The sequence below is a fragment of the Urocampus carinirostris genome, chromosome 5 (assembly GCF_059441175.1).
Source record: "Urocampus carinirostris isolate Australia breed hairy pipefish chromosome 5, RoL_Ucar_1.0, whole genome shotgun sequence".
Lineage (NCBI taxonomy): Eukaryota > Metazoa > Chordata > Actinopteri > Syngnathiformes > Syngnathidae > Urocampus > Urocampus carinirostris.
Genome location: NC_142353.1, coordinates 34,650,165 through 34,675,265, shown reverse-complemented (window position 1 = coordinate 34,675,265; position 25,101 = coordinate 34,650,165). Strand labels below are relative to the sequence as shown.

The 25,101-nt window shown below is 39.2% G+C and overlaps 1 protein-coding gene across 1 annotated transcript; it reads left to right on the top strand.

Moving 5' to 3' along the window:
• The first annotated feature begins 282 nt into the window (after window positions 1-282).
• Window positions 283-24,607, top strand: LOC148366133 (zinc finger protein 462-like). Its single transcript, XM_088336564.1, has 10 exons — window positions 283-396; window positions 3,164-7,708; window positions 8,819-9,063; window positions 9,853-9,971; window positions 13,359-13,475; window positions 15,333-15,567; window positions 18,203-18,345; window positions 18,436-18,659; window positions 20,891-21,479; window positions 24,118-24,607. The coding sequence occupies exons 2-10, from the start codon at window positions 3,218-3,220 to the stop codon at window positions 24,207-24,209; spliced, it is 6,255 nt and encodes a 2,084-aa protein (XP_088192690.1). The 5' UTR covers window positions 283-396; window positions 3,164-3,217; the 3' UTR covers window positions 24,210-24,607.
• The last annotated feature ends 494 nt before the right edge of the window (window positions 24,608-25,101 follow it).

Below are 25,101 nucleotides of genomic sequence, written 5' to 3'. Positions count from 1 at the left end.
TTTAAAATTAATTTAATTTGCACTTATCACTTGTTTGTGTTTTCCCCCTAATTTTGGTCGTACATGAAATATATTTTAAAATTTTTTACAGATACCACCCACCCATTAAAACATCAAAGCAAATACTTCGAAATCAGTCACTATTGTGTCAATGTTATATCTTTTATTTCCCTTCAATATAAAGCAACACGGCGCTAATACATTCCAAAACACCCTTACAAATTACGGTGTGAATTGTTTTACTGTGAAAGAATCCACGAGCCTCACCGGAAGTTGAGTTGAGCTACACGCTACAGTCGCTGTATGCACGCGCGAAAATGGCGGACATGTGTGCTGGTGTAGCATCTTAGACCCGAGGTTTTGCTGTATAAACCTCGAACCTTGGACTATTTCCATGTGAGTATTTGTAGCAAATACAGAGAGCTTTCCGTTATCGCCATAAGATTAGTATTTAGTGTAATTAAAGTCCGCCATTTTTGAAGTTTTATGTCGTTACTTTAGAGTCACTTTTGCTATTGTTTAATGACAACATTGTGGCAATGCCTTCGATATATTGCATTTGGCATCTCCATCCGTATATTTTTTCAACAAAATGGAACAGCACGCAAGGGTTTTTCCTTTGCATTACTGTGATGCTTTCATCTGGCTTCTAGTTGCAAACATGGTGCCTCCCGTGGCGTCATTTCATGCTTTTATAATGAAATCAGGACGAGACGTTAATACATTTACCGTGAATGTCATTGAAAGCAGAGCATTGCAAACGATTAAAACTTAAGTGTTTGCGACCCTGTAGTCATGCCAACATTGTAACAAGCTAGAGTGTTTTGACATAAGAAGCAAAGTGAGGATCTGATTTAAGAAATAACTTTAGCCTTAATTGAAATGTATAAGTTCTGTTGATATTGATATCAAGTCATGTTTATTTGTATAGCCCTCAATCACAAAGAATCTCAAAGGGCTGCACAAATCAAAGACTATTGCAAACTACAGACTTTCATGACCCCACCCCCTGATCTAAAACCTTCACGAGGGCAAATAATTCAAAGATACTGGCAACCTAAAATACAGGTTATTCATATGCTATAGAGTAGAAGTGTGTTTTAAGCTTAGGTTTAAACATTTCCACTGAGGTTGCAGATCGAATCTCAGGGAGAAGAGCATTCCACAGCACCGGGGCCCGAATGGAGAACGCTCTTGAACCTGCGGATGTCTTCTTGGCTCTTGGGATCACTAGTAGACCAGCATTTTCGGAGCGAAGGCTCCAGACCGGAACATAGTGGGAGATTATATCCGAAAGATATGAGTCCATGCATGATATTGTATACTACCAACATAACCCTAAAATCACATCTTAAGTTAACTGGGAGCCAATGCAGGTTAGCTAAAATCGGGGTCATGTGATCAAACTTTCTTGTCTTAGTTAAATGCCTCGCTGCAGCATTTTGTACTAGCTGAAGGCTCTTGAAGATGGAAAAAACCTGTTCTAGTAATATTCTTAACGTGTGTTTGAAAGGACAGATCGGGGTCAAATATGACATCTAAATTTTTGACCGAGTCACTCTGGGTGGTATTACATTTGTCAATGTTCAGAGCCGTTTTTGAGAACAAGTCACGGCATTTACAAATAACTAACATTTCGGTCTTCTCAGAGTTAAGGCGCAAGAAGTTGAGTGACATCCACTCTTTTATCTCAGTGAGGCAGGCCTCCAAATTTCCACAATTTAGTGTGGCAGATTCCTCCACCGGAAGATATAGTTGCGTGTCATCTGCGTCACAATGAAAACTGATATTATACTTGCGAATAATGAAACATTATATGACAGGAAAAACGTACAGAGACTAATCAACACTGCCCAAAAAATTTCCGGCTGCTCTCTATCTACATCGCCCACTTTTCATCCAGTAGCAGATCCATTAACATTATAAAAGACTACCACTTCTTTGATCTGATGCCCTCTGGACACTCAGGAACAGCTGCATCCCTAGGGCCATCACAACCCTAAACGAACTCACAAATGAGTGAAAACATATCTTGCCACTATTTCTTTTTATCCTATGTTGTTGCCAATTAAAACTGAAACAATTTATACCATTGCACGAAACTGATAGAAATATATATATATATTGCTGCTGCTGAATGTCATTGCACTTATTTTGATTGTACTATTGTTACAATGCACAATTCTTTTTTTTCATTATTATTATTATTATAATTCAAGCCAGTTTCAAGCCTATTCATCCTGATAGTCTTATCTCTCTTCTCTTTAAAGTCTCTATATCACATGTTTTACCCTTAAGTGTCATTTCTTACCTCGTTGCATACAATGTATCACAACATTGATATCAATGACATTAGAGACAATTTTAAATCTATATACAACAAGATTAGACATGGCACTCCAGGGCAAACATGTAATAAAGATTGTAAAGAGGAAAAAAAAAGATTTTTCGGATAAAGAGAGAACATGTTTACAAAGTAGTGTTCAGATACTGGCCAAAGTTATAATAATAGTACATTGAAAGAATAGAGCATCTTTAGAGTAGTGCAATAACGTTTAGCGGCAACTTATAAATTTCCCAAATAAGTTGCAAGATGAACATTTTTACAGACAAAAATAATTCAAACATCATACAAAAAAGAAATCTAATATAATGAAATATACACTGCTTACTGAATTTAAGATTGTCTTCTCAATGGATTTCATGAATACTGTGGAAATTTTTATCACGACTTATGCAGCTCACACACACACACAAATTGCAATATGCCACAATTTTGGATTGTAATCTTTTTTTCTTCATTGTTTGGATGGGATGGGATACTACTGGTAGTTTTTAGACTTTTTCAGTTTGATAAAATGAAGCACAAAATTAAGAACCTATTCACTTTATTTCACATATTCACTTATAATTTTCTGAAATCAACGTGATACTGTCCATATTCTTTATACCATTATGGTGATTTTACAGGATCAAACTGATCCACTTTTGGCACTAGTATTTTACTACCTACATTTGGATTAAACACAGAAGTAGCTTTTCAAAACTGGATTTAAATCTTCATGAAAAATGTGGTTTGAAATCCCCAAATTTTTGATCCAAGTTATAATTTGGGCCACCTGACATGTCTGTATTTTTTGTGTGATTTGAAATGATCCTCTAGGTAGTCACTGTAACGTCCTACAACGGGATCAAAATTAAAGAAGACAACGACATTATGCACAATCAAGACAGTCAAACAGAACAGCTCAGCCAGCGCAAACGCCGTCCTCTCAAATTCGAATCAGAAATCTCTCTGCCAGAACATGCGGGTCAAATCCACATGTCGGATCTTAATTTGAATAACTACGTAAAAAAAGATTCTCCCCAAGGCACCCCTGAAATCAAACTTCAAACCAATCACTCTGATGATTTAAAACCCATTGAAGATGGTGAGAACTTGATAGAAGTTATGACCCGTCATCCAGAGACTGAAAATTCGTCTTTGTCTGCCAACCATTGCCATGAAGAAAATAAAATTGAAGACGGGTGTTTAAATGCTACCTCAATAGTGACTCTTAAATCTTGCAAGGATCCGAAGACATCCAAGAAACCTCTACAAACTCCCACCATTCACAAGTATTTCACAAATGGGGAAGAACACCAATCTGATGACAAACCAAGTCATGTGTCTTCTGCCACCATTGACATCTCCGATAAATACATTTGCCTAAATGAAAACAACCTCAATGTTGACCCTGTGCCCCCCACCTTCGAAGAAACCTCCCTGAAGAGAAAAAGAACCTCAGACACTGAGAAAATAACACTAGAACTGTCAGATAAGAAAGAGCTGTCCCTCGAAGTAAGTGAAGATGACGACAAAAAACGGTTAACCCTTCCAATTTACTTCTGTAAGCACTGTAACCACAAAGATGGCAGCCCTGAACAGATTATTGTCCATTACCAACAAAAACACCCGTACATACGCTGCAACTCTCGCTACATTCAGGACAAGAATGATCAGAGTGCCACTTTCCGCTGTCTGGTGTGTCCTACTGAGTTCCAGAAGGAAGCTGACCTCAGGAAACACTACAGTGAAAAACATGAAGGGTGTACAGATCTCTTAACCAAGGACATAGACCAAATCAACTTGGTTTTCAAGTGCTTTACCTGCAGATTTACCACCGACACTTTGGCTAAGCTAAAAAAGCACTACTATGACAAGCACCCACCATCCCAGGTGCAAAATGCGTTGATGTTCCTCAAATATGTGTTGGTGCCCCACCAAGAAGATCCCACACCCTTAAAGTCTCCCCCTTCACATGACCAAGAGCCCAACTTACTTATGTATCAATGCAAAATGTGTTCGTTTTCTCACAAATCAGTCATCGTCTTGCAAGTCCACTACCAAAAAAATCACCCAGAAGAAGCTGTCACCATCGACAAGCTAAAACAACAGACTGGTTTCATGTCAAAGTTTGAGGATCAAACGCAAACAAAGGACAATGTCAAAAAACAAGATAATAAATTGGAACCATCTATACTTGAGAAAGTCAAAGGTAGCGCTGAAGTGCAAGGAAAAAACATTCACAATGTTAAGAACCTTAAACCTACGCCAAAATTGCCTTTAGCTGTAAAAAATCCAAAAGCCTCAACAATCAAAGAGGTCAGGATTGTAAAATCGTCAATGCCCGGAAAAGTCAGCGAAAGCACTGAAGCTAAAACGAAAACAAAGGATAAAGTTAAGACCTTAGACAATAGCGTGGAATCACCTGCACTTGACAAAGTCGGAAAAAGTTCCGAAGTTAAAATAGGAAATAAGCAAACCGATAATACCTCAAAAGTAAAATCTGAATATTTCACACCAGAAACATCTGGATTGACTGATAGCCAAAGCAAAGGTGTGGACTCTGGACAAACACAAAAACCCAACGACCAAGCGGGGATAAAAACTTCTCTGGATTCTAATCTTGGTCGTAATGAAGAACCAAAACCAGACTCAACGTTTTTAAACATTTATGCGCATCCTGAATATTTGTTTTTCTGTTATAAGTGCAACTATGCGAATCCCACCATCAAAGGTATGACGGTCCACCAGTATAGAACACATAACAAACTCCGGACCAGTAGCAAAGACATAATATGCTACACGTCTAAAATTCACAATGGGTTGGAAAAATCTGCAGCTCAAGCTGAGAATCCCTCCTTGTCTTTGTCACTGCCTCTTCCCATCTTGAACGAGGGCGATGAGCAGACGTTCTTCTGCCACCTCTGCAACTACCGGCGGGCCACGGTCCGCAAAGTGCTTCAGCACTACGCCAGTAAACACTATGGCGTGGTTGCCACTGCTAAACAGGTCCAGTCTTACACATTTACGACCCTAGAGCTATTGCAGAAAACAAAAGTCTGTCCAGAAACACAAAATAAAAATGTAATAAAGGATCAACCAGGTCTAATTAAAATCAAGAGCCTCCAGTGCAAGACTTGTGCTTTCCAGACCCACAATCCTCACCTTTTACTGATGCACGGACGAACGTGCCAGCAAGGAAATCACTTGAATTTAAAACAAGGGAATGTACAATCTGGCTACCAATGTGATTTGTGTTCATTCTCCCACGAAAATTCCACCATGTTGGACAAACACTACCGCCAGAAACATCCTGAAAGCAAGTCCAGTTTTATCCCCACCAGCTTTAATGAAAGCCTCAACAGCTCTTCTTTTACAAATAAAACCGTGTTAAGACAAGATCCGGGCAATGTGGACGAAAGCAATGGCATTGAAGGGCAGAGTGACACAACTTCACATCCGTGCCGATTGTGTTCTTTCAAGGGCAGCTCGGCGGCCAGACTTGACGACCATTACCGTGCCGTGCACCCTTGGTGCCTCAAAGAAGCTGCAAGTCGAAAAAAGTCGAGCAAAAAAAATCACCAGGATCCCTGCATCCCCTTTGACGACTACCAGGTTCCCATCGAGTCCCCGGATCAGTCACCATCTCTGATCCAGGAAGACATTGAGCGCATTTCTAAAAATTCTATAATAAGTGTTGACAAAAAAAACGCCAAGCATGTTTTCAAGTGTCCATACTGCACCTATGTTAACACTAAGCACCAGGGAGTCCTCACCCACTGTCAAATGAGACACTTGGCCCTTCAGTCTCAAGTTGACAGCCTGTACGTGCATGAGGAGCACTTGAGGGATTGGGAAGAAAGACACGAGAGTAAGGAAGGTGATGTGTCGCACTTTCGAGGCTACATGTGCCAACTTTGTCCGCAGACCCTTATTACTGAAAAGAAACTAAGGAAACACCACAAGGAGCACCATGGCGATACCTCAATGGAGGCTACTGCAACGCCGGATGTCATGAAAACCAAAAACCCCAAAAGCACCACTAACAAAATCAAAATGAAATTATTCAGGTGTCAGCAATGTGCTTACAGTTGCAGCAGCAAACTGGCGTTGGGTCAACACATGCGCCTCAAGCACAAAGGTAGCGGTTTGCAGCTCTGTCGCTACTCTTGCCTCCTGTGCTCTAAATCCTACTTTGAGAAGCACCACCTCGGGACCCATTATAAAAGTAAGCATGGCCAGGACGCTTACCTGGCACACTTCTTACCCATCTCAGAGCCGACCAAGGATCTCTCAAAGAAAGCTAATGTCAATGCTTGCACCACGTTTACAAAATTGGTCTATATTTGTCCACTTTGCCCCTATGTTAACTCACGTCGTCATGGCATGGTCACGCACTGCCAGATGATGCATCCGAACCTCACAGCACAAATTGAGAAGTTTGAACAGAGCGAGATCGTCATCAGTAACAAGTACCAGGCGGGCACCAACAACAAGCGAGGTTACCTGTGTAGTATTTGTCATTTGATTTATATGTCGCTCAAGAAACTTTCCAATCACTTCACCAAACACACAAGCGCTTCACCAACGAAAAAGGAAAAACCCATCCATGAGGAGGAGAAGCCACAGAAATCTGTACCATTGACTACTCCTCGTGTTCCCCCAATTCTCAATCAGAAACCCCCTACAAAGGTCGGGCCTGGGATGGCCTTGTTTAAGTGCTTATTGTGTTTTTATACATCTGTCGTCAAGCATCGTCTGGGTATGCACTACACCAAATGGCACGGGAAGGCAGCTTTTCAAAAACACTATGCCTCCCTGTACCTTTGCAAGGCCAAAAAAGGAAAGGGTTCTCTAGAGGCAGCTGTGCCGGAACCACAAGGTAACTCCCCAGAAGAAGACGATAAGCTTTTCAAATGCCATTTGTGCGGGTACAAGACCTGGTTACGCCGCTACCTGTCATCCCACTACAATAAAGCCCATCAATTGGATAGCCTGACCAGAACTAAGTTTCTATCAGAGTACAATGTACGCAAAAAAGCTGACCCTAAGGATCCTCCTCCAGAATCGCTGAAACCCGATCAAGATCCCGAACAGACGTTTTCGGGTTGGTGCAAGAAGTGCCCCGGCTTGTCTTTTGACTCGCCACAGCTCATGCTAGCCCACTATGGTGCCACCCACTCCGCCGAGTTCCGGATGGACTTTTCCATCCTTTACCCGGCAGGCCGCTCTACAGGCGTGTATTGGTGCAATCACTGCCATAAACAGGTCAACGGGATGAGTGTGCTGAGCCGCCACCTGGATAATCATCGGGAAAAGAATACGATGACGGTCCAACACAAAAATAAAAATGTGACGTCACCTAAGAAGAAGGTAAAACAAGTAAGTTGTTACTTTGTTTCCTAAGATTTATATTTAGTTGAGATGTACAGAATTTTTTGCGCGAAAAATGGTTATTTTGAGGCAAAAGTGAAGCGTGCTATGCAAAGCTGGCTTTTACTCGTGGGCAGTTTGCGCGCGACGTGGCTGCTTAACTTTCGTTTTGCACATAGGATTTAAGAGATGGAATGCCTTTACCAATGAGACATTTTCTCAGAAGTTCATCTTTTCCTTTTATTCTTACATTTTTGATAGTCGATAGCCGGACTTTGTCCCATGTTCACATGCTAAAGCTATAGAGCTACTGTGATTGAAAAAGACACATCTAATTTTTCATTAATAATCACTATAAAATTTTATTTCACTACATCTCAGCTCAAATTAAGCATTTTGGTCACACATGTGTCAAGACTATTGCAATGGGTTTTGAACCCGGACTGTGGCGCTGAGAGCGCATATTCTTGCCTAACCATACCTATACATACCACTAGGTTTGTGTGTGTGTCTGTGAGTGTGTGTGTGTGTGTATGCCTATATTTGTATGTGTGTGTATGTTACCCATGTCAAAATTTACATTGTTACTATTTTTTTGATTCACCTTTTAGAATGTTAAAAAACAGCTGTACAGTAGTATACATATTCATCAAAGCTTTGATGGCCATTTGACAACCATTCTTAATTGGCATTGCGCTAAAACACACGCCTGACAGCAATACATTTACGTCATGAATGGTTATAAGACTAGCTTAATGCAATGACAATATTGTTTACTTGTAAAAATTGAATGCAGGATAGTTGGAATAATACAACTCAAGAAACTCTGTGGAAATGGTATTCAACCCATTAATTGTTTACACAATAGACAGTAGAAGTGCCAGATGTATCTCTGGGCGGAATTCTTAGCCTGGTTATTATTCTGGTCAGGAGTAATCCCGCTGTTGAGAATAAATAACCACAGCCAAGCTAACCTTAACCTGATTTCATGCAACCAATCTGTTGGTAAATTCAACCAAGATAATAAACATCAATATTTTGTTATGTTCCGGTACACTATAGAATCTCCTTGGCATCATTTTCACCTGTTTAAGCACTGACCTATTTTCATATCTGTAGAAAACTCGGGAGACTGAATGGCAAGAACCTCCGAATAATTGTGCACCGAAAGAAGAAAGTTCCTCCTTAAGCGTCAGCATCGCAGCAAGGCTCAAGCCGGCAGATGCGGAGTCGCTGAACGAGGATCTCACCTGCGGCCAATGCCAGCGCAAGTTTATGTCCACCAAAGGCCTCCGGACGCACATGCGCAGTCACCAGGCGCTCGCCGCCATCCAGAAGATGCCTGAATCATGGTCACAGCTCAAGTAGGAATCAATATTTAATCTGCATTTAACTCTTTTTGGCTTTTTTTAATTCACAAGTTGTCTTTGAGTTTTCAACCAAATTAGAATAGAATCCCGCCTTAAAGTAAATCAAAACCAACAGGTAAAAGAGCAACGTCACCATAGTTAAGTTTCAAGAGGCAGCAGCAGGTTGACTGCAGGATTGCAATCAGAGACGGGAACATGGTGTGATGGCACAGATCATTAACTCATTAAATGACAGACATTTCCCTCAAATGAGAAGAGTCCGCGCCAGCCGATTCTGCAATTTTGGCTCGTTTTTAGAGGCTTACAAAAGATATTTGTCCTTGATAGGTGAAATACCTCCAATGAAATTCAAATTCAAAAGTTTGTCATATTCACAGTAAAGAACCACGTTTCCCTGCACAATGAAATTCTTACTTTGCTGTCCACACAGTTGCCAGCGTAAAAATAGAAACTAAGAAACTCTATACATGCATACATAAAAGAATATAAAAATACAAGATTCACTCAAGATGAGTTGAGGCAATAAGACAAAAAAAAGATGAAACACAGTTGAAAGTGACAGTAGTGCAAGAATAGTCCAAGTATGGTCCAGTTTAATGTGATTGTAGTGTAATAACAAATGCTTATCCTTTTTTACCTGCCACTTGTAATCCTTCAATTTTTTTCATACATATAGTCCTACTTGTGCTATGTCGTTCCTTACCTATCTATCAACTTCTCCGCTATTTCTACATTACCCCCAATAATTCAGTGTATTTTTCTGATGCTCTCGGAATCCAACAGGCTGAACAAGTATCTTCTCCACAAGCCTGCAACGACACGTCCTTTCCAGTGCTCCATTTGCTTCTATCGTACCAACCTGATGGGCTTGTGGACAAATCATTTGCTGAAAAACCATCTTGGTAAGTCAACAGTTATGCAGACTGCTTGAAATAGGATACTTGTATATGAGCGCCAACAAAGTAGATTTTGCACATACCGTAAAATCCGGACTATAGAGCGCACCTGATTATAGGCCGCACGCACCACATTTTGCGGACATTATACACAAGCTGCACCTGTATATAAGCCGTATGCGCCAACATTTAAACATGTAACACAGTCAAAAGTTTATCCCGAACCTGACTTTAGGTGCCGCGATTGTAACTGCAAATATAGTACACAATCCATCCACCACAATCGGCAACATGAACGGAAAATGATAGCGGTAGTTAGAATTTAATGCAAAACTTTAAAGTCCAGGTCCCGTTGAAAGTAATCCAACGAAAAAAATGTATATTTCCACAGTTAAGGGTGGAAAAAATATATATCCACTATTGTCTGCTGCAACAACAAAGAGATTTAACTCAGCTTTACCCCACTTCCCGTCAGCCCGCGTTTGCTCTGCCCCTTCTTTTTGATTCGCTCGTAGAAAACATATCACAATAAGTCTCTTAAATAAATACATGACAAAAATATACAGTTGCAAATGCATATTATACATGGTTACACATATTTACAAAGAAAGACGGTACACCGAGAGAGTTTTCAAAGCTTTAATAATAATATTGTAATATAACTTTCATCCCAAACCGTGCCTGTGAAAGGTACCAGCTCGCTACTCCTAACACGCTCGCAACGCATAAAGTGTAGCTGTTAAAAAAAGTCGTACCGCAATTGCGAAATTCACAGTAAACCGTCCTCGTCTTTCTCTTCATAACTGTCGCCATCAAGGGCGTCTTCCTCATAATTGGAACGAACCTCTGTCCTCTGTCATACGGACAGTTCGAACATAAACTAAGAGGATGCAGTCTACCTCGGCGCACAATTCCACCGGTCTAAATTTTACCTTTTGTACTCGAGGGCCGCTGCTGGCCGTTAGAAAAATTACATAAATTGGCCGCTTCACTGAATAAGCCGCAGTGCTGAACATTTGGGAAAAAAATAGCGGTTTATAGTCCGGAATTTACGGTAATCTTACTTTTGTACAGTGGCCTCTCTACACAATAGATTAATTCGTTCCTGGATCAAGCTGGGATCTAAAAATTCTCATATCTTGAACCAATTTTCTCTATAAGAATGAAGTGAAAACCAATTAATTCGTTCCTGGCCTACCAAAATTATCCAAAATAACCCCAAATAGCTATAAAACGCATCCTCCTGATCTTTTAATACACATTCAATTAGTAGTTGAACATAAATAAAATGATAAGATAGTTCTGGCACTAACGATTACTTTAATAATTGATCGGTACATGTATTTTGGGTGAATATACTAAAGAAGAAGAATATATAAGAAAAGATGTGGGTATTATATGTTAGAGAAGTCATTTGTGATACTATTAAAAGTTTGAAATGTCATTTTTTTGTTTTTGTAATTTTCCTCTGTGGGGTAAAGTTTTGTTGTTTTGGTTTTGAATATGTCTTCGAGTAAAGGAAGAAAATATTACAGGAATGGGCACTTCAATGCTTTGGCTTCAGCCGATTCGCTTTGGGCACATGTCTAAGTATTGTATTATTGTTTTGTACAGCTATATGTGTGCAAACAGTTTGTCTTCTTTTCTTTTGGTAATTAATGATTAGTGCTGGTTTTTGTGTGCTGTGTCTAAATGACACTTCATTCAAACTCCATTTAATTTGGATTTTGGATCGAGATGACCTCCGGCCCCCTACCGAAACAAAGTGCTACTGCAAGAGGAAATTAAATGCCCTCTTATTTGGATTGATAAGGAAATTCGTTGCCAACGCTTTTAATATAAAATTTTATCGATTCATTGTTTCAGCACTAAAATTATATTAGCAAAATAAGATTAGTTAGTTATGAGCACTTAGCAGGGAAGTCAGTGGTTGCTAATAGGAGTGTATGATTGGTGGCGGTGGAGTGAGGTTGCATGGGAGACTGTTGATAAGAAGAAAGCATAAATAAGCGTGGGATCAAGTATGTATGGGGGGGTAAACGCCCCTGCTAACTGGAATGAGGCGATGAGTGGTCCCGAGCACTCGGCCATATAGTCAAGTCATCTTTATTTGTACAGCCCTTAATCACAAGAAATATCAAAGGAGAGTACAGACCATTATGACACCATCCCCTGATCTAAAACCTACACGAGGGCAAGGTAAAACTCAAAACCTCATTATGAGGAAAATTAAGAAACTTGAAAACCGTACATGAGGTAACCCCCCTGGATATTACAAGGGCATGCACAAACAATACATGGTCATCGTCAACATGAAATATAGGTCATTCATAAGCTGTAGAATAGATTTGTGTTTTAAGCCTAGATTTAGACAGTTCCTCTGAGGGTGCAGATAGAATCTCAGGGGGTAGAGCATTCCACAGCACCGGGGCCCGAATGTAAAACACTCTCGAACCTGCAGATCTCTTCTCGGCTCTTGGTATGATGAAGCATAAAAATGTACACCATCCCCTGATCTAAAACCTGCACAAGGACAAGGAAAAACTCAAAATCTCAGCATGAGGATAATGAAGAAAACTTTGAGAAGAGACCGAACATGAGTTGATCCCCCTTTCCAGGATGACCAGGCTGCAGTGGATGTTGCAATACACAGATATCGTCAACATGAAACAAGTCATTCATAAGATATTGAATATAAGTGTGTGGTCTCTATTGGTTGCGTAACTTAGGGGTTTTTTTGTATGTTGGTTAAGATTTTTGCCCAAAATACGTCTTGTATCTCAAATTTCTCTCAACTAAAATACTATAATCCCTTGGTTATTGAGGTTAATGGGGACCAGAACCCCATACAAAATGTGAAAATCTGCAGAGTACAACTATAGATCTATAGCCAAAACACAGAATTGCTGTTGAATGAATGGTCTATATTTCCTTTATACAAAAGTACAATGAAATTGGACGGCTTGTATTGATGTACGATTTAATTGATGAATTTCTTTCGCAACGTTTCCCAGTTTGTTTTGGTGGACACGTTGACTTGTGCACCTGCCCCGCTGTTTGAATGACATCATACACCAGCCTATCACAGTCAGTCACACTCACCCAACACACAAAGCCTTCCATAACCTGCCCCTGTGATAGAATTTACTGTGTGCTGTCTGCTACAATCACCATACACAATACTTTCATATCAATGACAATAAAGACAATTCTATTCAAAATGATCCAGCGATACCCGAAGTGCGAAGTAGCGAGGGATTACTTTAGCTCGTATGTGGAGTGGACACTACTAGCATTTTTTAAAATAATTGGTCTTTGGGGTGCTTTTCCAGTGTAAAATAACAAACCCCTAAAATGTTTTTAGATCCTTTATTGAGGTGTGTGTTTCTGCAGATCTCATCTGGGACAACAAACAAGAGGCCAGCGTGCTTCTGAGTCAGGACAAGGGTGCCCCACAATTGGACTCCGGAGTCAATAATTCGGCCAAACTTAGTGATGGCTGCATCAGAGGCAAGTTGTGCAATTGCTTACCTACCTACACCACTGTTCAAAAGTTTAGGGTCAATTAGAAGTATCCTAACTTTTGAAGGAAATATATTGGGGGTTTTTTTTCAATGAAGATAACATGAAACTAATCAAAAATACACCCCACATATCGTTAACGTGTTATATATATTGTATCTGGATTTTAGGTATGTTTATGCAATATCATAGGTGGCCTATTTGGAGGCCTATTTCTAGCAAGCAACGTCTAGTGATCTAATAGTACATTATGTTTGCAGATTGCGTTGGAAAGCTGACCCTTGTGCAATGATGTTGGCACAGTTAGCACGTTTAGCTGCTTAGAGAAGCCCAAAAACTGATTTTGCTTTGCGCTAGTCGAGTATTGAAAGCATCACATTTGTGGGTCTGATTAAACTTTCAGACTGGCCAGATGGCCAGAAAATAAGAACTTTCTTGTGAAACTTGTCAGTCTATTGTTCTGACAAATGAAGACCATTAAATGCACGAAATTGCCAAGAAACTGAAGATTTCCTACAACAGTGTATAGTACTCCCTTCAGCGAGAAGCACAAACAGGCTCTAACCAGAATAGTAAGATAATTGGGAGGCACAACCAAGCAAGTGGATATGTACATTAAAGTGTCTAGTTTAATAAATAGACAACCTCCGGGTCCTCAAATAGCAACTTGATCAAATAATTAGTGCTGCAACTAACCATTAATTTCATAATCAATGAATCAGTCGATTATTTTTTTTGATTAATTGATGAATCGGATTTCTCATTTCCCTCCTGTGTATTCAAATTTTTTTGACAAAACAAAATATTCTATGATATAAAACAATAAAAAAATTATAAGTGTTTGTCAATTATCTTGATAATTTAAAAAAATCGTAGAAAGGTATGCTATACGCCTGCATCTATGTAAGGTACTCTTTTCCTACCACCTTATCCACAGATCACAATAAATTTGGACTTATCATACAAAACATAAAGGAAAAAGCAATACATTTCAATTTGGGTAGATTTTTTTATCCATAAAAAATCGAAAATGTAAACAAACCCACTTTTCAAAATGTTGTCAACAAATTTGTTTTGGGGGGTTACATTTTGGAATATGACAAAAATTGCCATTATGAAAATGATATATGCTCAAGACTTTCCCCCTGGGGTAGAAGTAAACATGTCATTATTATTGTTTTTCTTTTTACTTTATTTAGTTTATACTTATTTTCTGATTGTCTTTCTCTGTATTTTTCTCTGGTCACTTGAAAATTGATAACTCTGTTTCATGATGAAACAGTCAAACACTACATAGTTGAAATGTCAATTCTTTTTGTAAATAATGCAATGTTCAAAATGTAGTATATAAAAAATTTAACATAGCTTTTTTTTTTTTCAAAACAATGAAAACTATGGCGCCCTCTGCCGGATCAAAGCGGTACGACAATTCCCAGCGTCACAACGAAATGGTGTGCACTCTAATTTGCTGTGTTTTGACGTTCTTGGTGGCTCATAAACCACGTGATACAATCAATTGATGATCCAACTAGTTGCCAATACTTTTGATCATCGATTTTGTCGATCAGTCCTTAAAATAATCCTTGCAAAACATTGGTGGGGTGTCAACAGCTACAGTGAAGAGGCGACTTCGAAAAGCTAGCCTTCAAGGCAGGCTCGCAGACAAAAAGCCATATCTGAGACTAGCCAACAAAAGGAACAGATACATATGGGCAAACGAACAAGGAAATTGGACTAATTTGATAAATACATTTTCTGGGTGACCCCAAAGTTTTGAATGGGAGTGTTTATTTTTCAATGATTCATCAATCAGTACACATCCTGAATATATTCTACTTTGCACAGACTGGTATTTGGAGCCTCCAGAGGTGCGCCGGCAGCTGAGCCACCTGAGCCTGATGGCTCAGAGCGGAGACGCTACCAAGTCGGCCACCCAGCAGAGAGACGGCGCTGACCGCTTCCGCTGCGAGAACTGCTCCTTTTTCTGCGAGGATCTGACCAACATGAAGCGACACTACATCAGCAGACACGGCAGGAAATTGTTCAAGTGCAAGAATTGCAATTTCTTCACCTGCTCAAAGTCAGTTGGCATTTACTGTTACCTAAAGTTTCTAGCATTTTTCATACATTCACTGAACACCACCCCACCTCTGAAGATATGCTTACAGAAAGCCTTTCTTTTTACATACAATTAAAGAACGTAATATAGTTTAAACTAAGAAAACCGTAAACAATAAAATGTATGATTGTAATTTAATTACTTAAGAGTAATACAATTTTTAATAATGATTTTTTCCTTCAATAACATAATGCTTTAATAGAAGAGTGTACCTGGCAAAGAAAATAAACTGGAAAAGACCCTGGATAATAAATATCTATGTTCACCTAGATGTCCTGATAACATCATACCAAATTAGTTTCCAAACCGCTTACCTAACTAGGGTCGCTGGGCCCATTCCAGCCATGCTTTTGGAATGTGGGAGGAAACCGGTTTGCCCCGGGGCAAGGAGAGACATGCAAACTCCACAAGAAGGCATATAGCTGGAATTGGGCACCGGACCTATGAACTGCGAAGCAGATATGCCAACAGAAACACACTCAGGTCGTTATTGTAACGTTTAACGCAAAATGAAATACCAATCTGCGTGCCAAGTAATTAAAACTACAAATGAACCAACCTCGCGAAACGTTTTTTTTCTGCGTTAGATGATCCCCGTGTCCTGTTTTTGACTTTGAGATCCATTCATCCTCTGCTCCGTTGCCAAAAGTTCTTCCATTGCTTACAATCATTGTAGCATGATATAGTAGACAATTCTCTGTGCTGATCGGCTGTAAGGTTTTCTTTGAATTATCGTTCACTGACAGGCGGGAGTCCCTGTGTGCAACGTGACAGTTTCAACGCAACTGCGCCCGCCCGTGTGAACTACACTAATTTGAATTCAAACGTAGCAGCTCAAAACCATATTTACGTTTTTGTGCGGCCCAGTATCAAACTACCCACGGCCCACTACCAGTCCATGGCCTAGTGGTTGCTGTTAGGAAAAATATGGTCTCAGTGTACCTTTTATACCATACTATATTTTATACGTTTATATATCTTTTTACGTTTGTATATATTTATCCATCCATCCATTATCTGCACCGCTTATCCTCAGTAGGGTCGCCCATCTCAACTGTCTTCGGGCAGTGGGCAGGGGACACCCTGAACTGGTTGCCAGCCAGTCGCAGGGCACACAGGGACAGACAATTCGCTCGCTCATTCACACCTAGGACAATTTGGACCGGCCAATTAACCTGACATGCATGTTTTTGGAATGGGAAGAAACCGGAGTGCACGCACGCACGGGGAGAACATGCAATTAGAGTTAATACAATGGAAGTAATGGTAATTGTTTATTTTTAAAATCAGTAAATGAAGGAAAACACTACCGGGTGTCGGCAACTGTCAGGTTGAAACCTTTGTCCGGGGGCGGCAGTGGCTCAGGAGGTAAAGCGCTCGTCTTGGGATCAAGAGATCGCAGTTTGAATCCCGGCTCCTCCGTGTTACATAAGTGTCCTTGGGTAAGACTCTGAACCCCTAATGCCCCCAATAAGCAGGTTAGCGCCTTACATGGCTGCACGGCCGCTATTGGGAAATGTGAAGCACACTGTAAAGCGCTTTGGGAAGTCTTGACTTGAAAAGCGCTATATAAATGCAGATCATTTCATTTCATTTAAGAAACTTTTAAGTTGCAATCAAACTTGTTTATTAAAGAAAAGCAAGTACATATAAACAAGGCACAGCTGCATCCTTGTAAATTGAAATGAAATACTTTTGCAGACTGAGGTGTGCGCCTCTTTTTATACAGTCTTGTGAATTCTGATTGGAGGACACAATAAGGTTTCTGATTGGTTCACACAGGAAATGCAGTGTTTAATGTTGGTCGCTTGAAAGCGTGTGAGTATAATAAATGAGCAATAGAAAATTGGAATTTGGGAGTCAAGCTTTCCCAAAACACAAAGTGCCCAGCGGCCTTTAAGTTGTAGATGGTTAGCAAGGGAGTTCCGTGCACCTGTTTGATAACAGATTTAACAGTGAGCGTCTAAATTGTTCAGGGTCTCCCCTGCCCACTGCCCGAAGATGGCTGGGATGGGCTCCAGCACCCCCGTGACCCTACTGAGCATAAGCAGTGAAGATAATGGATGGATGAAGTCATGTTTATTTGTACAGCCCTGAATCGCAAGGAGTCTCAAAGAGCTGCCTGTACACATGTTTGGACTATTTGAGAGTGCCTCACAAAAACAGACCGCAGTTACGGCACCCCTGAACATGACACCTACATGAGGGCAAGGAAAAACTCAAAAACCTCAGCATGAGGGAAAGGGAAAAAAAACTAGAAAATGGGCCGAACATGAAGTAATCCCCTGTCCAGGGTGACCAGACTATTTTTGTTGTTAGTTTGACAAATAAATAATAAAGAGAGCGCTGCTACAGTGACAAACATGTATTTGGGGTTATTTTTATGTGCAGCAATCACCTTTTAGACATAGGCTGTTTTGGCTGAGGCAAGAGCTGTTTTATAATTCAGCCAGTTTTGGCACATGGACGCTACTGTATGTCAGACTGAAATGGCATCCACAAAATAAAACACCAAAATGAGAATGACTTTTCTTTCTGAATGACGTCAGTTAGGTTAGCTGGGCTATAAATAATACAGAATTCCCTTTTTTTTTAGGAAAGCCATGAGGTTGCACATGGACACAGGTCATAGCGTGTCCCAGAAAGAAGCATTGCCTCAAGACGGCCTGCGCTGCCCCTTCTGCCTTTACCAAACCAACAACAAAAACAACATGATCGACCATGTCTTGCTGCATCGCGGTACGTCACCTTCACATTTCATTTATCATTCCTTGACGCCCATTTTCTAAGCCACGGTCATGGGCATTTGGGAATTTTGTGGGTCTGCAGAAGAACGTGTGGTTCCCATTGAGGTGAGGCGGCCGAAGCTGTCTCGTTACCTTCGAGGCCTGGTTTTCCGTTGCCACGTCTGCACGTACTCGAGCGCCAACGCCGACAACCTGCGCTCGCACGTCGCCAAGCACGAAAGCGTCAAGCCGTACCGATGCCGCCTCTGCTACTTTGACTGCGCCCGACTCAGTGACTTGGAGGCGCACTTGTGCGCGAAACATCAAGTGAGTGGAAGAGACGACATATTGTTTTGCTTTTAGGGTTGGGACGGTTACTCAAAAAATGAAATTCGATACAGTTTCGAGTTTGCCCAAAATATGTCTTGTATCTCAAATTTCTCTGATTTAAAATACTATAATCCCTTGGTTGACGCAAATCAATACAGCTGTGTTCCCGTTTGCCCGCGTCCCTGCGTCCTAGATGCATAATTTTTGCTGGGGACGCATCGTCTCAAATCAACGTGCGTCCCCGGGACGCAACTTTTTTGACGCAAAATTGCCATTATTACCCGATTACATTTTTTTTTAAACAAAGATTTACCGCACTCCAAACTTTTCGTCAGGCAGATCCGGCAGATGTTGTTTTCGTCTGCACGCCGATCTCTAGTTGTGTAGTGAAAAGTCCGTCTCTTTTTAGAGAACTGGCTTTTTCGGCTCAACTCATTAAAGAGGGCCTGCTCTCAAACGGCTCACTTGCTTTGATGCATTATATTACGAATTATGATGTTGTATAAAGAATTTAAGAAAAAAAGGAAGTATAAAAGGAGAAAATGAAAAAAAAGACAGGTTTGTGGTTATCCCTTTAATCGGTATATTACCAACAATAATTTGATGCAGAAAATGAATTAATAATTAGATTATTAAAACTGAATAAATATATAGATTTTTATTATACATTTGTCACCAATTTACAATTTCAACCTCGATAACACTAAATTTTGGGGAACCCATAGATCACTGTTGGACCCATAGATTTTTGATCATGCGAGTCCCCGGACCCATCGCTTTTCACAGGTAAAATGAACACTGGTACAGTGATGAGATAGTAGATTTTGAACATTTACCTGCCAAAATACAAAAATAAGATAATCAATTTACTGTACTGAATGTCCAGGACCGCATCATTAGCAAATTACTTTGCTGCTTAGTGCCCAATACACACACGACAGCAGCCTCACAAAACTGCATGCTCATGCCAATTCAACAAAATGAGTGCTACGTTAAAGAAAATATAAAATTCTGACAAGAAGAAAAATGCATTTACCTGCAACACACTAACAAACATGCAGAAGTGGATAAGGTGTGTACAATCTTGGACATTAGAGCCAGTTTGCGCACATTGCGTGTAAACCTAATCTCTCTCTGTGTCTCTCTCGTATCAGTGATTGAAATTATGACACAATTTGCATTATATGTACAAAATATAGTTTAAGATAAAATTGTAATCCTTATTTTAACCGTGGGTATTTGTCATCAGGTTGCTTTTTTTCTGTAACTGTTACAGAATACAGTTACATGTTGTTTTGTGTCCTTATTACATAATGCGGTTAAATGTATTCTATTGATCCCCTAAACGACAAAAAAGAGGTGTTGATCGATTTTGTCAAAAATATACATATCTCTAAATATCAACACATGATATCAAATTGATTATATTAATCCTATGAGTTTCCAATACAAATATTTGAAATTGAATTAATTCATAATTGATTAAAGTATATTAATATGTGAATTTCATAACATATATATTTTTATATAGCGTTAAATATTTTTTACAAATAAAAATTTAAAGCAAAAGATGACTACCAAATCACATAAAGTAAAAAAACAACCTTTTTTTGTTTTGCTACACAATATGAAAAAGTACTGAAAAGCGGGAATAAAAACTGAAATCTAAAAAAAGGTTTAGAGTAGTAAAATGTATTAAAAGTAAGAAAAAGTACTGAAAAGTACTAAAAAACTTAAATGTAAACAAGTGAAAACTAAACTAAAAAGTAATTAAAGTTCTTAAAGTAATAAAACATTAAAAGTATGGAAGAGGATGAAAAAGTATTGAATAATTTAAAAACCATGGAGAAGTATTGAAACTGCAATGTAAAACATGCTACTGAAAAGTATGAAAATGTATTAAAACTCTTTGAAAAATATGACAATACACAACAACGTTGAGGGGACAAAAAGTAGTAAAAAATACCAGAAAGCCTGGAAATGTGTGGCCCCTTCTCTAGGTCTTTTCATTTTCCTCATGCTGAACCTTTTGGGTTTTTCCTTGCTCTCATGTAGGTTTCAGATCAGGGGATGGTATAATAGTAGTCTGTGGTCTGTACAGCCCTTTGAGACTTCTTCTGATTAAGAGTTATACAAATAAAAATCACTTGAGTTTGAACATTTAACAATAATATTTCAATAAATTGCCTTATTGGAGTAATTCAGTATTTTTTGTTTCTTGGACGCAGGTGATGAGAAATCATGAGCTTGTAGGCCAAGTAAACCTGGAGCAACTTGAGCATGTCAAACCCGACAAGAGACCTGAAGATGATCACGCGTCTGAGGCAACGGAGCCGGGGTTCCCTGACGAGAACACGGAAGACTTTCTCTCCAGTGATAAGGAAACAGAGACTGAGAAGCTCACAGAGAAGCCTCTCCTTGCTGCTGTCAAGCTGGAGCATATAAAAGCTGCAGCCACACCACAGACGAAAGACGATGAGAATTTGGCGGAAAGTGCAGCGGAAACTCCCAGGGAACTCAATGAGAAAGACTATAGCTCAAGACTGAGCACCGTGGACATTGAGACGGGAATGAAAAGAAAAATCCTGCAGCCCGAGGAGGAGAAAAAGACCCTCAAAGAGGAAACCTCGCCGCCGCTTTCGGAACAATCTTTGGGACTACCTGGAGAGGACAAAACCCATAAGAGAAAGCTCTGTGAAGGACTAAAAGAAGGTACAAAGGGGGTGGAAGACGCGGACCTTGGAGGCCAGAAAAAGCGGATCAAGATGGAGGATGACTGCAAGCAGCAAGACAGAGACACGTCTGACGAGCTCACAGGTAAAAACTTTTAGTGGAGGTCAGAGGCAGAGGTAAGATCTGGCCTAAAAACTCCAGATCTATTAACATGAAATGATAAATACTATTATAATTTAGTAGAAATAGAAAGACTTTGTTGCATTACTGCCCCTTAGCTGATGTTTCCTTACGCCTGCAATAAGGCCTTGATGTTTCCAACTTGAAATCTGATTGGCTGAATACCTAGAGCTTTATTTGACTGATGTTATTGCTCACGGCCTTTGAAGGCTTCATGGCAGATTTCTGAGCACGGCAACCAGTAACAGCCTAAATGTGTAATGGTGAAATGCTTAAAGCCCCAATGTGTAATATTTGACCACTAGATGGCACTGTGTTGTCTGTTGCGAAAGGGCAAGAGCCACAGAGCACAGTTTGGTGGCAAGATGCCGAACAAACAGTTTTTGTACATCTAGCAGGCACTAAATATTACACACTTTCTCTTTAAATATGAAAGGCCAAATCTGGAATCAGAGCAATTATTCACTAAGTACGGACAAAATAAAATTACATTACATTATTCAGTCATATTTTAGGCCCACTACTGGGTAATATGGGTATTCAGATTTTGGGTGGTACAAGAAAATAGAAACACCAATTTGGCCTGATAAAGTATTTTTGTTTACAGGTTATGTTTCTGAAATGTAGCCTTAATTTTTTTATAGTTTTACAGGTTTCTTACATCATTTTCATGGCTAAATTCGAGCCCTTTTCAAGCACTTTTTCCAGTACTTCCAAAGGAAGAAATCCAGCTCCGATCAAAAGAATAGTTTTTGTTGACTTTGATGACTAAAACAAAGTCGCGATCTTGCTGCCAGCGTATACTTTGTGCTATTTTGAGCTGTTCCTATCTATGATATGCGATATTTTTTTATCAATGGGCTGCTATAAACTGACATGAATTCTGCCTCAACATTGCACGTGCAGCTTGGCTACTTCAGACTTGTTTACACGGAAAGGGCTCTGTAGGTGTTGGGTAATGATTTAGTTCAATACGGAAGTCAAAGTAATAAAGTATTGCATTTATATAAACAAATTAGCTGAATTTGGACTCATTTTATTGATATTGATTACTTCGAAGCAGAGTTTATTCAATCGATCAATATTGGAGACCGCTGATGTTTTGCTCTTTGTTTTATTTATTTTAATTTATATTTTTTGCATGTTTTTCAGAAAATCCTTCTCTTTATTGGTTAGAATACAATTGCAAATAGTTATTTTTTTTTGCATTTCATTATTTATATCTTGGAGGAGTTAACATTTTCTAATTTGTATTTCATAGTTTTTCATTTTCAGGGATTTTGTGTCTTCTCTGGACTTTCAATCTGTTCAGCTAAAATTGATTTGCATTTTACAATTTTCTTTTGTGGGCATGTGAATATTTTTATTTTTATTTCCTATGTTTTCTGGGTTCCCTTTAAAAACATGAAATTACTAAAAAAATATATTTTGGTGCATAAAGTTTTATTATTATTGACAAAATATAATTTAAAAGAAAATCTGAGGAACCATTTGGGAGCTGAAAGAACTGGATCTTATCAGCCAGATGAGCTGGTTTTCTAAATAGAGCTGTCCCTTAGGGTGCGACCAGTGGTGGGCAATGATGCTTCACATGACAACGCCTTAATGACAAGCCACCGGATTAGGCGTGTTTGCATCATTTTCACACACCTTTAAAAAAAAATATTCCTTATTTATTGTGTGTTCAATGGCAGTGTTTTTCAACCCTTTTGTTGATAAAAAAGTTCCGAGGCACACCGTCCGTCAAAAATGTTTGAAAATGAAGTTATGGCAAATATTTCACTGTACTACTTCATAAGCAGATAATTAGTATATAAAAAGAAGAAAATAATACCTCAAATAAAAAAGAATGATGTTCCTTATTTACGTTTTTATTTTTTACAGTGCAATCTTAAACCTCTTTGTTAAACCACTTATCAGTGTGCTACCTCATTCGCAGATAATTATTATATAAAAAGTATATAAAAATCTACTGCCACCAACTTATATGGATGATTATTACAGTTCCTCGTCTGAAGAAAGCAAAAATACTGGCCTTTTTGGAAAGATAAAATTGGGCAAATTCCAGCGGCACACTAGTGCAGTGTTTTTCAAGCTTTTTTGAGCCAGGGCACGTTTTTTACATTGGACAAATTTCGCGGCACACCACTAACCATAAATGTTATAAAATGACACTGAACAATATGTTTAATTACAATATCCTTTATAATAACCCAGTTTTACAGCACAGACACTTGACAATGACATCATATTTGCAGAAAATGATTCATAAATGTTTTATAAAATTTTAAAAAGTGACATTGTATAATTTCTCACAGCACACCTGAAGATCTCTCATGGCACACTAGTGTGTCACAGCACAGTGGTTGAAAATCACTGCACTAGTATGCCCCGGCACACTGGTTGAAAAACACTGTTCTATGGAGTCAGACGGCCAAGAAACATGGCAATGGCAACAATTTCAAGCACTTCACTCAAATTGCAAGCATTTTCCACAGCATTACAATTCAAGCATTTTTTAGGATTTCAAGCACCCTTACGAACCCTGAGTTTAATCCCTATTTAATATGTATATTTCTTTTTGTTTTTGTTGTTGTCGCAGAAGCCGAAGTGACGTTCTCTTGCGAATTCTGCGGGCGAAACCTCCAAAACGAAGAAGAGCTTCAGCGTCACACCTCTCGCCACCGAGTTTAGGTCAAAATGGTTGTGAACCAAAAACTCAACAACAAACCTAGCGTTTCAAACTCGATGACTATAGAAAAATATTTTCTACTTAATGTAAATATTTTCTTTTTTTCTTTTTTCGCTGATAGTTTAAATAAAGTTTTGGAGAGCAGCAGTTTAATGTCTTCACATTTTGTTTTTTTGTTTTATTTTAGAAAAATACGACTACTGTGAAATAGGCAAAAACTCTTACTGTTCTATATAACGTTCATTTGCTCTTTTTGTGTATGTTTCATGGCCTAAAAAGACCAAAACAAGTCTCATGTTGCATTCAGGTTCTTCACAAAGTTGTACCACACTAACAAAAGTTTATATCGCATCGTGAAATGTTTTATATATCGGCAAAATAAATCTTTTTTTTTCTACAATTCATTACTACAGACGACTGCTCAATTATGAAGCCAAACGTACGTTCTTCCCTTGAATACGTCAGAACAGGGGCGTCAAACCTGCTGCTGCAGGCCAAATCAGGCCCGCCAACGGATTGAGTCCGGCCCGCGAGACGACGGTTAGAGAAGCGCAAGAGAAAAATTAGACGCAGTTTTAAATATGTTCACTTGATATCGCCGAAGCCACTACCTAAGCAATTGTAGCTTCATTTATTTCTGTTTCTTACTATTTTTCTTCCTTTCTCTTTTTTGTCTCTTTTTCATCTCTTGTTTTGTCTCTTTCTCCCTTTTCTTTTTCCCTCTTTGTCATTCTCTTTCTCCTCCTCCTTCTCTTTTTTTCTCTTATTTTCTCTTCCTCTCTCACTTTATCTCTGTCTTCTTTTCTCTGTCTCTTTCACTCTAACTTTTCTTACTCTATTGCTTTCACGCTTTCTGTTGCTTTCTCATCTCTCGTTCTCTTTTTGTTTCCCTCA